The sequence below is a fragment of the Mustela nigripes genome, chromosome 8 (assembly GCF_022355385.1).
Source record: "Mustela nigripes isolate SB6536 chromosome 8, MUSNIG.SB6536, whole genome shotgun sequence".
Taxonomy (NCBI): Eukaryota; Metazoa; Chordata; class Mammalia; order Carnivora; family Mustelidae; genus Mustela; species Mustela nigripes.
Genome location: NC_081564.1, coordinates 29488747 through 29503593, shown reverse-complemented (window position 1 = coordinate 29503593; position 14847 = coordinate 29488747). Strand labels below are relative to the sequence as shown.

General features: G+C 59.3%; 1 protein-coding gene and 1 pseudogene across 15 annotated transcripts in view; one reads left to right on the top strand and one right to left on the bottom strand.

The window, feature by feature from the left end:
• The window catches only part of ARVCF (ARVCF delta catenin family member), a 76631-nt gene that overhangs the window by 23069 nt on the left and 38715 nt on the right, over positions 1-14847 (top strand). For 10 of the 15 annotated variants that reach the window (XM_059409091.1, XM_059409085.1, XM_059409083.1 and 7 more), the window contains exon 3: positions 10207-10434. The exons of 1 other annotated variant lie outside the window; for it this stretch is intronic. In XM_059409091.1, the coding sequence (XP_059265074.1) occupies positions 10225-10434 (210 nt within the window). In that variant the 5' untranslated portion in view covers positions 10207-10224. Of the gene's footprint in view, positions 1-10206; positions 10435-14118; positions 14275-14847 lie in introns of those variants that run through there. 4 more of the 15 variants (XM_059409094.1, XM_059409096.1, XM_059409097.1 and 1 more) reach the window with 2 other exon arrangements.
• Positions 3556-5153, bottom strand: LOC132023880 (uncharacterized; annotated as a pseudogene).

Below are 14847 nucleotides of genomic sequence, written 5' to 3'. Positions count from 1 at the left end.
ATGGGCAGGGTGGGGGGAATCCTCAGCCTAAATGCAATCGTAAAATGGAATGGAATCGTAAATTGCAGAAAGAGATGCATCCAAACTTTTCTGAGCTGGTTTGGAAAGCTTCGATTCCCACCTGTACACTGACAAGCCCACTAGAGGCCTCCTCTCTTGAGGGTGGTGGTGGAGGTTTCTGTTTTGTGGGTGCCGCTCTGCTCTTTCTCCCGCAGGGGATTTTTGCGATGTGGTGGTTAGTTTCCACATCTCTTGGCTTCGCTCTTTCATCAGCTGCATGTCATTTTCTGTGGCTTTGGAAGGACTGGCCTGAGTTTGCTTTCCGCTGCCTCCCTGTGTGCAGATTTGCTGTGGGGACCCCCTGTCTTGCCCTTCACCGCCTCTGCCCCGGCTTTCTTTAAGTCTCCACGGGGGCCTCACCGTGATTTGTGATCACGCCTTTCCTCTGTGGTCTGTTCCCAGTTCATTGGTTCAACACCGTCTTCCATCTTTGGAGGACACATGTCGGCCATTCCCTAGTACTTGCCCTCATAAGTGTGCTAAATACGAGTTAGCCAAGAGCCACTCCCTCAGGTCCTCCAAAGGCAGGAGGATTTGCCCTGGGTGCTGGTGTGCTGTGGGCAGCTCTGTGCTGGTTGGGTGCCTCTGTCCAGGGTCTGTGGCCCAGCCACCCTCACCCGTCACAGACAGGCTTTGGTGTGGACCCGAGGCTGGAGCCATGTGCAGACAGACTGGATGTCTCAGACAGGCCTGGCCTCTGAGGTCCTGATGGGGGGCAGCCCATCAGGCTCCTGATGGGGAGTTCAGGACAGGAACGGGGTCTGCATAGGACGCTGATCCTTACCAGGAGCCACAGTGGCTACGGAGCACTCATCCTCCCTTCCCCTCCCGCAACAAGGACCTGGCAGGACCTTCGGGCCACCCACCACCCGTTGTCCACTGGGGCAAGTGAGGTCCATGGGGCAACTGTGGTTGAGTGGGCAGTGGGCACACCGCATGGCTGGTGTGGGTGTCCTATGGGGGCATCATCCCTCCCTGTGTGCATGTGCATGTAGGGGTGGCTGCCACATGTGCCTGCAGGTGAGTTTTGGGAGGTCCCCAAATGATAGGCCTCCCTCCTGCAGTGCTCCCACTGCCTCTGGGCAGGGAGGGGACAGAGACAAAGTCAGCTCCCTGGAGGCTCTCCTGGTATGTGTGGGAGGAGCCAGAGGAGACCCTAAAGTCTGTGCTTGGTGGGGGTGAGGTGGAGCCCCCTGCCCTTTCCCACTGAGTCATTTGCATGTAAAAGGGAGGAGTTTGTTACTGGCGGGAGGTTGGTGGTGTCTGGACTTGTTGCCATGGGCACTCATGAGCTTCGGGAGCAGCTGAGCTGGCTCCCAGCCTGGAGAGGGGGTTAGGAGCAGCAAGGCTGGTGTCCAGCTAAGCTTCTGGAAGGGAAAGATGTGCCTGGGGGCCCAGGAGAAGCCAGAGCTGGCTGTGGTCACCTGCTTGTTGGCCCTGGGCAAGAGCAGACTAGGGGGGACCTGGCCCTTGGATGCTGCCAGCCAGGAGCAAGGCTGGAAGGGCCTGGAACCTCCCTCCCCAGGGCGGACCCTGCTCTCTCGCCCACACTCACCTCTGACCCATCCAGAACCGGATGGCCACAGCCATCCCACCTGTGCCCACGGCAGCTGGAGGGCCTTCCTGCCACCTGTGGAGCTTGTTGGCCCTATCCCAGGTGCTGGGCCATGGGTGCTGTGCTGGCAAAGCCTCGTGGAGTCTCCGTGCTTGAGTCCCCAGTGTTGTTCCTGAGGAGTAAGGGAAGGAGTGGCCCGTTTCTGGACCCATCTCATTCTTCCCAGGGAACCTCTTTCTGGAGGCTGAAGCCAATCCTGCTGAGCCCCAGGCCCCGTCTCCCTGGATGGCAAGAACCTGGGCTGGTCTTTGTTGGAAGCCCCCTTTGCTAGAGGTCCCCCCTCATCTGCTCCCTCCCAGGGCTGTGGTGAGAATTGACCTGGTATTGCTGATTTTGGTCCAGTGCAGGCATACTGGTGCCCACAAACAGCAGGCAGGAATGTGATGGGAAAAGCAGGCAGGGAGGGTGAGGCGAGGGAGTTAGGGGGTGCTTATTGACTCAGAGGGGCACCACCGTGTCAGGGTTGGCCCCTTGGCAGCCTCCCCAGGACCTGCGTAGATCTACCCACAAAGGGACTGATCTCTCCCGGGGCCAGCTCTGCCTCGTGCTGCTGCCCCAGGGGCCATGACCCCCACCCCAGCGGCTTAGTTAGCAAAGCTGCCGTGGGTCAGGCTGAGGTTGCTTGGGGAGGGCTGCCGGGCAGGGCGCCCAGCATGCAGGGGCACTGCCAAGTGCCTGGTCAGCAGCCATCAGGGTAGCAGGGACCCGCTGGATGGGATGGGGAGGGTTTCCAGGGCTGGGCGTCTGGTAGGGTGAGCGAGGCCCCTGATGGGGCAGGCTTGCTGGCGTTGGGGGAGGAGTTCTCTGTGCTGGGCTCCGACACCAGGTCCGCATTGCTCTCAGGTTCTCCTCTTGTCCAAGTCTGTCTTGAGGATGTGGCTGCAGCAGGCCAGCCCCAGACCACAACTCAGGGCCAGCTGCATTCTCCCCCGGGGGAAGGCAGGCAAAGATGGGGACTCCCTGCAGCAGGGGAAGCCAGGCGAGAGAAGCAGGGGATAGCGAGCTGGGGTAGGTCTGGGTGCCATGCGCAGCCCCCTTAGTGGACCTGGTGCCAGACTTGCTGTCATTGGACCTGTTCACCCCCCAAGGACTTCCTATACCCAGTTCCCACTGGGTCCTGAGCCTGGCTTGGTTCCCATCAGGTGGGAGTTATCCCCACTGCCTGTCCCTTTTCCTCTTATCTAGGTGAGCATGTTTCTTCTCAAATTGATGGGAAAGTTTTGGAAATCCCCCAGACTCTAGCAGGCAGCCCTGGGGCTCCTCCCAGGGACCCTTCTGTGGGCAGCTAGGGCAGGTGGCACTGGGTGTGTGTGTTGTGGGGGGGGGGATTGGTCCCAGCTGCTAATCAACAGACTTTGCCACCCTAGCTTCCTTGGCTGTACAACCCAGAAGGAGAGTGACTGGGCCGAGGGGCCCTGCCTCACCCCCCAAAGGCTTATTGGCCACAGGCTCCTAGGGACTGCACCTCTACTGCCCCTCAAAGGGGCTTTGTGCCACCACAAAGAGGCTCTGTCCCTCACTGAGAAGCCTGGGTGTTGCCATGGTGACAGAGGGGGCCAGGAAGAAGGGGGTCCACCGTCTTGGGGGGAAAGGGCGTTCCTAGCGTACACAGGCCAGGAGCCAGCGTGGGTGACTGCTGCACTTGCCTCCCTGCCACCCTTGGCCTGGCCTGGCTAGACAGCCTTCCAGCTGTGCTTTAGTGGGGCTTTCAGGACGCTTCATGGACACCTTGGCCCCTTGATAGGGGCTGAGCTCCCAGGCTCTGGTGCCAGTCAGATCTGTCTGCTTGTGGTCCCAGTCTGGCTTTGAGGCTCAGCCCCCTCCTCGGGAATGCCTTGGTTCCTATGCCTGCCCCAGGGTAGGGTAGGGTGGGACTCTGAGCCTGGGTCCTCAGAACTGGCCCAGCCAAGCTGCTCTGCTGTCCTTGAGATGGAGTGGGGGATGGGAAGAGTGTGAGCCTCTGCTGGAAGGGTTGAGGGGAGGCCACTCAGGGGATCTCGGTGGCATTGACCTTGGAAGCAGCCGGCCAGCCCACCTCAGACAGTAGGATACTCTGGGGCTTGACCCCTCCCTTGCTCCCCAGTTTCGCCTGTCATGGCTGAGGTAGAGTGGGTGGGCTGCTGGTGCAAGTAGAGAGGGCACTGTGACTGCCAGCCCCTACCTACCCTATCTGGAGCTCCACAGCTCCCCAGCCCTGGGGACCTTGGGGTGTCCCTGGGCTGGCTGCTACAGGGACGGCCGAGGAGGTGAATCCTCTTTGCCCACACCCCACACTTGGAGCCTGCAAGGTATCACTGTGGGGCTGTGGCTGCAGCTGGAATGTGAGTCTGCTACTGGAGGGATAGCAAGGGGGCTCCCCTGAACCCCAGCTTGGGACCTGGGGGAGAGCTGTCCATCCCCATCCCATGAGTTCTTGTTTGTTTGTTTGTTTTTGTTTTTTGTTTTTAAAACAAGCTGTGGCCAGTTTTATTAAGGAAAAATTCTGCGTGATATACTTTTCACCAGTCTGTTCTGGCATGCTTCTAATGGTATCAGAATCACTTGGATCAATGATACTCTGTAGTACCTCCCACATGCTGTACCCCATTCAGTGTTATTGCCACTGTAGTGATGGACACCAGTGGCCAACATGGCGTAGTATTCTATTTCAGATTTCCTCAAGGCTGGGCAGTTGTTGGCGAGGATGACCAGCTTCGTTTTGCCAGCAGGAAGAGAGTGAGAGAGGAGGAAGCAGGCTCCCTGCTGATCAGAGAGCCCGATGTGGGACTTGATCCCGGGACCCCGAAATCATGACCTGAGCCGAAGGCAGCGGCTTAACCCACTGAGCCACCCAGGTGCCCCCAAAGTCTGCTCCAGCACGTACTTTCCACTTTTCATAATGAGCTGGAACCTAGAGTTGATTAACTCCAGAGGCTTTTTGGTCTTCTTTGCGGCCACCATCTTCCTGCCTCAGGTGTGGGACGGCCCCAACCAAGAGCAGCCGCCACAATGGCCAGGAGAGAGAAAGGGCTCCATCCCATGAGTTCTGACAGAGGCAGTTCCCAGGGAACCAAGGAGACTCTGGGAGTGCCTCAGTTGGCACAGGGAGCAAGTGTCTGTAACCTGTCCCAGTGGGAATCTTGGGCCACCCCTTTAGGTGCTTCTGGTGATGGCTCCCTGTAGCTCAGGCCTCCCACCAAGGAGGGGCAGCAGCTGGGATATTCACCTGTCTCTGCCTGCACCCCCGCCAGAGCGAGGCCTGTCTGCCATGTCTGGCTGATACTCCCAGCTCTAGACTCTCAGTTCCCAGACCTCAGGCACTCTGGGTCCCCACAAGTGTCCCTGCCTTGACTTGACCCTGAGCCTCCTTCATCAGTACCACCATAGCCCCTGGCCCTTCTGGACCACCTGCCCAGCAGCACCTGTCCTGGAGCTAGGTAGCACTGCCATGGACCTGGCCTGCACTTGACCTAGGATACCCCAGTGGCACAGGGGAAGAGCCCCCCCCCCCGATTGTTCTCCTTGCACATGCAAGTCGTCCTCCATATGATGATCAGATGTGTGCTGGACAGCCTGGGGGCAGGTCACTAAGGGGCCATCTATCCCACACCCGCCCCCACCAGGGAATCTGGTCCCTTGCAACAGGGGTGCCTCCTCTGCTGGGAGAATCTAATTTCCAGGCTGAATCCAATTACCATTCTGTCCCTGGAAATCCTTCTGCTTTCCTCAGCCCACAGGTGGCACTGCCTTGGCCCCTGGGGAGCTGAATTCCCAGGCCGCATCCTTCACTTGTCTGCCTGCTGGGACAGGCAACTGCTTTTCCGTCTCTTCCTTACCTTCAGCTGTAGCAGGAACTAGGCCCCTCCCTGAGCCCTGGCAACACCGGTGGGTACAGAACTCTGCCACCTAGACCTGAGGTGCTTCTCCCTATAGTCTTTCCGCAGGGCGTGGGATCACTTGCTGTTTTCCACGGTCATTGCTTTGCATCTTACATCTCTGGCCACATTGCTCGTTTATGGCCTTTACTCAATTGGAGTTGGGGTTCTAGTTTTTCCTTATGGATTTGCAAGTGTGCTTTATAGATGAAGGGTGTCACTTTACTGCTGGGTGTCACAAAGACTTGATGTCCATGTGTTGATTGTCTTTTCGTTGTCTTTATATCTTTTTCTCCTGCTTTCTATTTTGGAAAATTGCAAATGCACAACAGTAGAGGGGCTGGTGTGATGCCTCCCTAGGCGCCCCTCACCAGCTTCTGCCGTGATGAAGTCAAGGTCTAGAAGTAAAGCCATTGCCTTTCATCTGAAATGCTCTCCGCATATGTTACTCTAAATGGTGTCCCTTCAAAAACAAAACCACCTTAAACCACAGCATGTGACGCTGTTTTGCGAGGATGTACAGAAATGCTTTGTTCTTATAAAGCTGAGCTGGTCTGTCTTTCCTTGGCAGTTTGTCCCACTGCTTTGAGGGTAAGAATAGCCTTGTCCCGCCCAGACACCCCAGCCTTACACTGACCTCCAAGCAGCACTGCGGTCCTGCTGGGTTTGGACAGACGTGGACTCTGCCCTGTGTGAACTCCCCGGCCCTGGCCACCTCCAACGGTGGCCCAGTGCCCATCCTTGTGGGCTGACCAGAGGCTATCCCTGCAGCTGTGGGCACTGTCTGATCATAGTACGGGTGACAGGGTAAAGATGGGCCCCCATGAAGCCTGGCCAGCAGTGTTTGGAGCAGGTCTCCATGCTGGCAGTGTGGAGGGTAGGAGACATGACGCCCTCCTGGGCAAAGAGGGCCTTGGAACCACCAGGCCAGGGTTCTGCTGCTCACACCACTTCCCTATCTAGGTGGAGGGTGGTGGGTGGGGGGTGGGAGGAGCAGAATGGGTTTCAACCAGTGGCCAGTCCTCTCTTCCCGCTCTTGGGGACAACTGGCAGTGGGCCAACAGATGGCTGACGAGGAGTCGGGACTGGAGCCCAGGCCTCCGGCCTGCCTCCCCCTGCCGGCCTGACCCTTAGGAAATTCCTCTAATTCCTTAACCCAGATTGGACTCAGGCCCCATAATTTGATTTTCTGGAGCAGGGTTTGGCTCGACTCCTCGTGAGGAAGAATGTCTGGTTCAGCAGGAAGACGTCAAATGTGGGTTTAGGTTTTGGGGGAAGGATCAGCGTCTTCCCCTAGCTCCTCTGGTGGTGTCTTTGCTTTCCTGATAGACCCAAGTGTTGGCCACAGTTGTGCCACAGAGTGCTCAAGCTCCATGCTCCCCCTGCCTAGCAGCATTTCAGAGCCTTGTTCTTATCTACCCGCGCACCCATTCATCCACCCATCTGACTCTACCCACCCACTTCCAACCTACTCATTCACCTGCCCATCTGACTCCATCCACTGCCATCCTCTCGCACAACCACCTGCCTACTCACCCTCCTATCCATTTCCCCATCCATCTTGCCTCCTGTCCTTTCATCCCTTCATCCACTCAGCAATCTATCTACCTGGGGTCACTGGTGGGATGTCCAAGCAAAGGTAGGTTTACCCCAGGTTCACTGCCTTCATTCCTATCCGGGGTCAGTGAGACTGGGTCTCCACTGCATGTTGGTTCCTGGGCTGTCGGGTGTGGTGAGAAGCAGCCTCCATCAGGGACTGCAAAGCCAGTCCAAAGCCAAAGCTGGGGTCTGGCTGAGGGTTGTGAGGGCTCTGCCTGATGGGCAGTGTGGAGCCCTTGCCAGGTGAATGGAAGCTGTGGTAACCCTGGCCAGAGAGGAGAGCAAGGGTCAGCAAAGACCCCCACAAGCATGGTGCTTCCCTGCTGGCCTCAGGCCCTGCCCAGGATTGGGCCCCTCCCTGATGTCCCCCTGGGGATGATGTCTTTAAAGTTTCATGGTCCATCTTAAAAATTCATGCATAGGGGTGTCTGGGGATCTCAGTCCATTAAGCAACTGCCTTTGGCTCAGGTCATGATCCCAGGGTCCTGGGATAGAGCCCCGAGTCTGTCCATCAGGCTCCCTGCTCAGCAGGGAGTCTGCTTCTCCCTCTCCTGCCCCTACCCTCCTGCTTGTGTGTGTGTGCACTTGTGCTCTCTCTCTCTTTCTCTCTCTCTCTCTCAAATAAATAAAATCTTTAAAAAACTCATGTACAGTTTGCTTTTCATGTCATCACATATTTATTGTTTTAATATTTTGAGTTACCATCAGAAAAGCCGCCCTCTGGAGCACTGGCTTGGCTCGCCTGTGCCCACACACACTCCTATGCGCAGCCGTACACCGCGGAACCAGGAAGGCCACCACGTTAGGACCTTGCATACCCTAGGCCTGTCCTCAAGGCCACTGAGGTGAGGAGGCTGTGGACTACAGGCCCAGCATCCTCCCCACTTACAGGCAGAGAGAGGGGTGCACCCTCGGGCTGGGGCACAGAGCCTGGGCCCCAGACCCAGAGTCTTTGGTCTTCATGGATGACTACAGGGTATTCTTCCTCCAAGCCAGCTGGCGTTTGGGGGTGTCTCCTGGGAGACACACAGTCATTTAGCTCCAGCTGAGAGAACTGGGCAATGGGAAGGTCATTGTGGGGTTGCTCCCTGTAGCCTTAGATTTCTGGGCCTCTTGCTGGCCCCCAGCCAGAGTAAGTGGGCTCCCTTTATGGGGGGGTTCCTTGGACCCCAGAGCTGGAACATGCTGGAAGGCCCAGGGCAGTGGAGCTGGAGGCTGGGGCTGCCCGTCCCCTGCTGTCCCCTAGGCCTGGTCTGAAGGGGAGCCTGAAGTCAATCAGGAACCCATGTCTCGGCACAAGGAAGGAGGAAAGTCACCTAGGTACAGGGCTCACAGATGTCCTGATCCCAGCCTCCCAGGGCCTTGAGACCCTTGCGACCAAGGACTCGAGTGACCCAGCTCCATCCCCTGCCCCACCTTGGGCTGCCCCCCAGGGAGGAAGACCCCACCGTGCCTACTTGGGGCCACCAGGCTCAGTCCTACTCTACTGTTGGGTGGTACCAGCTGTGGGGGTGCGTGCTTCTGGGGCCCCTACCCAGGTAGCGGTGGGTATGCCCAGGAGGCTGTGTGCACACAGCAGTGGACATGCCATGCTCTTTGTCCCTTACTCCTTGCTGGCCCCAGAACCCAGTCTATACTTTCCTCAACCCCTCTGCCACCCAAACGCCTCCCCTCCCCCCAAGATGGTCACCGCCTCTCCCAGCCCAACATGCTGACTTGCTGCCCCTCTGCTGGATCACGCTGACAGTTTTCTTTGTGTGGCAGGTGTTGAGGAAAATGAAGCTTAGCTTCTGGGACCTATGCTGGCCTCTTGCTTCATGGGGCCTGGTTTCCCCAGCTTCAGAGTGGGCTGGGCTCCATGGTGTCTTGAACTCTGTGTCCACACATGCCCCCCAACCCTGTCCCTGGCTCAGTTGGTACCAGTGGCCAGGCCCAGCACCGACCCCTCCTTTCTAGGGTTCTGTTCTTGCAGCTGGCCCTCTGAGAGTATTGCCTACTGCACCATGTCTCTAAGTTCAGGCCCTGTGCTGTGAAGGGGCCCTGGGGCCGGTCGAGTCCGCCTCAGCAGGCTGGTGTGGGCTGGGCCAGGAGGAGGCCCTGAGCAGTGCTGGGCATCGCACCACACCCCGAGTGCCTAGCCATGTGGTCTCATGGCCCGCACCCCACCTGCTGGCCTGTTGTTGTGAGCGGGTCTGTGCTCCATATCCTTCCCCTGCTTCTTGTTGCTCACGAAGAGCACATAGGCTGGGCTGCCAGGGAGCCAGCAGCGAGGAGAGTGCTGGTGTGTGGCTGCAGCTGCTGAGTCCCTGCTGCCCCTTCCCACACTCCTGGGGCTCTCCCTACAGATGGGGCTTTACATGCCTGGGGCCCTGCCCTCCACCTTCCCTCCTTATCCAGTATGAGCTGCATGGGCTGCTTCTGAGTTCAGAATCTCAACCAGATTTTTACTCTGTCATGCGGGTAGATAGCACTCTTGTCCCCAGCCAGTGTGGCTGTGAGTGGAGGCCTACCTGCTGGTCTGTAGGCCATTGTCATCCCCTCACCTGCCTAGGGGTCCTGCCCGCTTGGTGGCTGTGGAGTGCCTTCTCTCTCCCTCCCCACGGGGGCACCAGCTCTGCCACACGAGCTGTTGTGGGCCCTACCTTCTCTGGGCCGGAGCACTGCCTCTGTGAGTTGGGCCTGTGCTGGCCCCATGAGGTTGGGATGAACCGGCATGCGCTGTGGGCAGCAGAGGGCCTGCGTGGTCTGAGAGGTGGTCATACCAGCTCTTCCTACCCTTCCCTTCCCAGAGGGCCCTGGATGCTCGCGGTCAGTGGTTCTGCTGGGCCTGGCAGGAAGCAGGGGCTCCCAACTCAGAGCCCCACACTCTGCAAGGAGGGAGCTGGCTGCTTCCGGCCTGTCTCGGATTAATGGCTTTTAATTTAGAATTTAATCAATGCAGCTTCTCTCTGAAGAGCTGGATGCTCTGGTCTGGGAGTGAGTCATATGATCTGTGAGTGGGTTGGGCAAGAGGCCTATGATGGCCTCTCTAGGCCTCTGTCCTGGCTCCACCTTGACCTTGCTCTGCTTTGCCTGCAGCCTGCTGGCATCCTGGTCATGGAGGACTGCAACATGCACTCAGCTGCCAGCATCCTGGCCTCGGTGAAAGAGCAGGAGGCCCGCTTTGAGCGACTGACGCGAGCTCTGGAGCAGGAGCGGCGCCATGTTGCCCTGCAGCTGGAGCGTGCCCAGCAGCCCAGCATGGGCAGTGGTGGTATGGGCAGTGGGCAGCCCCTGCCAATGGCCTGGCAACAGCTGGTCCTGCAGGTAACACCCCATGACTCTGGAAGGGTGGAAATGGCCAAGTAGGGGAACAATCAAGGGGCCTTGGTGGACCACAAGCCAGTATTGGATGACTTATTGCAAGATATCTTGGGGCCTCTGAAGAGGGGAGGAAAGTGGGATCCCAAGGGGACTGGAAGCCTCACTTGGGTGTACAGGGCACTTTGTGATGAATGGGCAGGACATAGCCCAACCCTCCAAATGGCACCCTCCACTCAAGTGAGTCCTCAGAGCCCAGGTAGCTGGGCAAGGTCTATTCTGGGCAGCTCAGCAGTCACTCTGGTGACACTGAGGGTTTTGCCAGCCCTGGAGTCTGCTTGCCATGATATCCTCCTTTGTCGCATGCATCAGTGAGTCAGCCCGAGGGGAAGACTTGAGCAAGGCTCTGGGGTCTGCCTACGGCTCAGAGGGCTACCTAGAGCCTCAGTTTCTCCACCAGCCAATGCCCTTAAACTGGGCTCAGGCTCCTGCTCAGCCCCAAGAGGCGTGAAGCCCTGTCTGCTCTGTGGCCAGGCCCTAAGCATATGGCCTGGACTCCTCCTTCCGGCCACTGTATCCCAGTACCTAACCTACGGATGAAACACAAGAGCATCTGGTTTATGGAGAAGGAGGGACAAAACAAGAAAACGGGGGAGGCCTGGAGTTCGGTGTGATTTTTCAGTGCATATTACTGACTGAGGGACAAGGCAGGGGCTGGCAAGGCACATCACAGGAGCTCCTATCACAGGAGCCAGGAGAAGGAGGGCCCTGCGTGGGAGTCCACTCTACAGACCTCCCACTATTGCTCCTCCTAACTACCAGATCTAGAGGCTGGTGGCAGGGGGCGCAACCTACTTAGTCTCCTCACAGGGTGATCCTAGAGGGCTCTCCCAGTTGTGGTCTGCTTCTCTGGCTCAGCTACCTGAGCAGGAGTAGCACCATTGCTCTCCTAAACCTGGCAGCCAGACCTCCTCCCAGTATATCCCCCAGCACCTGCTCTCATCACTGGGCCCCTACTCTAGGCAACCAGACAGGCTCTTGGCAGCGTGGGGCAACCTGTACCTATATGGCTGGAGAGAGAGGGAGCAATGTATCAGTCTCCGTTGAGACTGACTCAGTTGGGCCTGACTCTGCCTGGCCAGGGCACGTGGGGCTCAGAAAGCAGCAGCCCATGTCGGGACAGGGGACCTGGCACGTGACCTTCCCCCCCCCAAGACCGTTGATGGTCTCATCTGTCAGTGGGCAATCCACCTACACAACCCAGCGTGGTATACAGTCAAAGCCAAAAACGTGTCTCTAGAGGGCCCGTACGCACCAGCAGTCCCCACCATTGGGAAACTATCTTTCCAAGCCTTGGGTGCTGAGGTGGGCCAAGGAGCCAGTTCTCAGGAGCCCAGGACTGAGGCAAGGTGGGTCCAGGTGCAAGAGCCCACCCCCACCATCCCCTGGATCTCAGGCACCCCAGAGGCTGAGGCCTGCACCCCCAGATGTGGGGAGTGGAATAGCCCAGCTGGGCCACATGGGGACAGTGACAGTCAGTGACTTTAAGGCCATCCTTCAGGCGCCAGGCCCTCTTCCAAGCTCTCCCAGGCCGGAAAGGGCTTTAGCCTCCAACCCAGAGGGCGCTGCTGAAGGTCGGTGCCCCCACAGTGCCCCCATAGCCTGGAGCTGCCCCGGCCTCTTGGGGCCTGTGGACTAAAGACTTAAGGCTGTGACCTCTCCCCGCCCACTGTCCTCCTGGCCTATCCTTAGTTTTCTGTCTCTGGGGAGGAGATGGTTTTCTCAGGGCAAGATTGGAGAGAGCCTGTGTTCCCAGGGCTGGGGGTGGACTGGCAGGTCTGATGGGACATTGGGGGAGGCGGGGCCACATCCGCTGACCAGGGCTAGCAGCCCTGATCCCAGAACTGCTTCCCAGATTTGTCTCAGCAGGAGATGCCTAGTGACCTACCTGCTGGGCCCAGGGCTGCCTGGAGCTGGTCTTCAGGGTTAGAGCTGGGGTCTGTGAAGCTCAGGGCCAGTGGCGAGGCGGGTCACTGGGACTAAGTGGGGTTGAGAGGGGTAAGGGGTTGAGAGGCCAGGGGCTACTGCTGTGTTCCCCAGGCTGCAGCGCTGTCCTGGCCACCTTCCTTTAATCCTCCAGCAGGAAGAGCTCCCGGCTCCAAACACTTGGCTAGAGCAGGGCCAGCCTTCAAGCAGTGTGTGTGTTTGTGTGTGTGGCTGGGGAGATGTCTTTAGGGACCTGGCCAGCCCCAGGTTAGGCTGAGGTGGGTTTGTGGCTGGGGTACTAGCATCTGGTGAAATTAGGGAGAAGGCAGAAGCAGCTGAAATGTAAGTTCCCTCAGGGCAGTGGTCCAGTCCTCTTGCTGCTGTCCCTGTTCCAGGTGGCTCCCTGTGGGGTTGCCAAGGATGGAAGATAATGGGGCCAGTGGTCAGGGCAACTCAACCCTGTGCAGATGGGGGAAACGAAGGCTTGGAAGGACATGTAGCCAACACTCAGAGGTGCCTGAGCATGCTGGCTGCGTGCAAGAAGGGTAGCCCCGGGGCGTGGGGGGGGGGGGCTGGATTTTCTGCATGGGGTCTGGGGCAAAGCAGAAGGGGGGCAGGAAGCCAGGAGCCTTCCTCTCTTGCCAGACCCATGGAACCTCCTTGCACTGCCCCTTTCCCTTATTCATCTCAGAGCCTAGTTTCCTTATCTGTGATACAAGAGCTGTTGGCTTGCCTTTGTGGGGTATGACCCAAGAAGGCTCCAGAGCCCAGCCCAGCCCTTCTGGGTCTGCATTTCCATCCAGCACCACCAGACTCTCTGGGGCGTGGCTGTACCTTCATTCCTGCCTGGTTTGGAAAAGTCCTGATTAACCAACCAGCCACTGTGACATCACTCCCCCACACCCCCATCGGCTTCTGAGTGCATCAGAAGTATGGAGGAGAGAGGGTCTGTGGCCCTCTTGGCGTTGGGAGCATTCACCCAGAGTCACCCAACTGCTGAGCACCCCACAACCACTCTCACCTATTTGATCTGCTCTGACACCCCTAAGAGTGTGGGGGAAACCCTGAGCCTCTGTGTCTTGATGGGGAGAACCCAAGACAAAGTGGATCAGTGCCAGGTCCATCTGGCAGGCCCCAGCTGAACTTTGTTGAGGCACTTAATTTGGGGGGGGGGGGGCTATGCTGGGGTTTGGGCAAGGGCCTGGGGCCCTATCTGGGTCACTTGAGAGCCCTTGTCATGCTGAACATCGCTGTAACTACTCTCTGATCAGCCCTCATTTCACAGCAGGGCAAAGTTTCTCGCAGTCCAGGTGAGCAGCCTGTGTCAAAGAGGATGGCTGCCCTGGCCCCAGCTCGGCCAGAACTCAGTTTCCCTAACTCTGCAGGGGGAGAGGCCTGTGAGTTTTTTATTGGAGGTAAAATGAGGCCTGGGAAACAGGACTCAGCCAAAGTCACTCGGCGGGAAAATATCAGCCCCGCCGGGGAAGTGGGGGAACGAGGAGTCCAGGCCGGCTGCTGGGGAGTTAGGGGCGACCTCGGCCCAGCTCTGGCAGCTGAGCTGCTCCCAGCGCGGGGTTGGGGGTGGGGGGCGGGACCTCGCCCCGCCCCTCCGGCTCCCGCCCCACCACCCCGCTGGCCCCCGCCCCGCCCCGCCTGGGCGCGGCCCAGCTCCATTGGCTGCTCGCCGTGACCGCCGCCAGATCCGCCCCCGCGGGGAGCGAGTCCGCCGAGCCCGAGCCCGAGCGGCCGAGGCGCCGGAGCCGAGCCCGGTTCAGCTGCCGCCACCGCCTCCGTCGTCCTTACCGGCCCGCGCCGCCCCCCCTCCCCGAGCCCGGCCCGATGCCGGCCGAACTCAGACAGGTTGGAGGGAACTTGGTCCCAGGCGTGGGGGCACCGTCCCGGGGGCCAGGCGGCAGAGGGCGGGGCACCGGCCTTCCCGGGAGGACCCGCTTTTGTTCCGCGGAGCCGCCGGCCGGAGGAGGCTATTGTCTGCGCTTTGGGCCGGCGCGTTCTGCCCCGGGGCGGGCGGGGCGGCGGAGTGAGCGCGCCGCCCGGGGGGGTGTGCAAGGCGCGGGGCGGGGCCTCGGGGTTTCTGGGGACCCGTCGCGGGCGCCCCGGGCGGTGCGACTAGGCGCCGGGAAGCGAGGAACAGGATCGGGGTGGGTGCACCCCAGGGCAGCGCCCAGGACAGGTGCCTGGGTCGCATGTGGTGGGTGAGGGCCTTCCTGAGCAGCCCCTCTGCAGGAGGGATGCCGAGTCCGGAGAGGGCAGCCGGGCTAGGCCTCTAGCTCCCTGGGGTCTCGGTGGGCACCCCCTCCCCTCTACACTCTCAGCGCGGGCTCCGACTCTGGGGACCTGCGAAGGAGCTTCCGGAGCTTTAATGGAAGCCCTGTCTGCCGAGGCAGCGCACGTGAGGGGAGGGGTGGAAGAGGG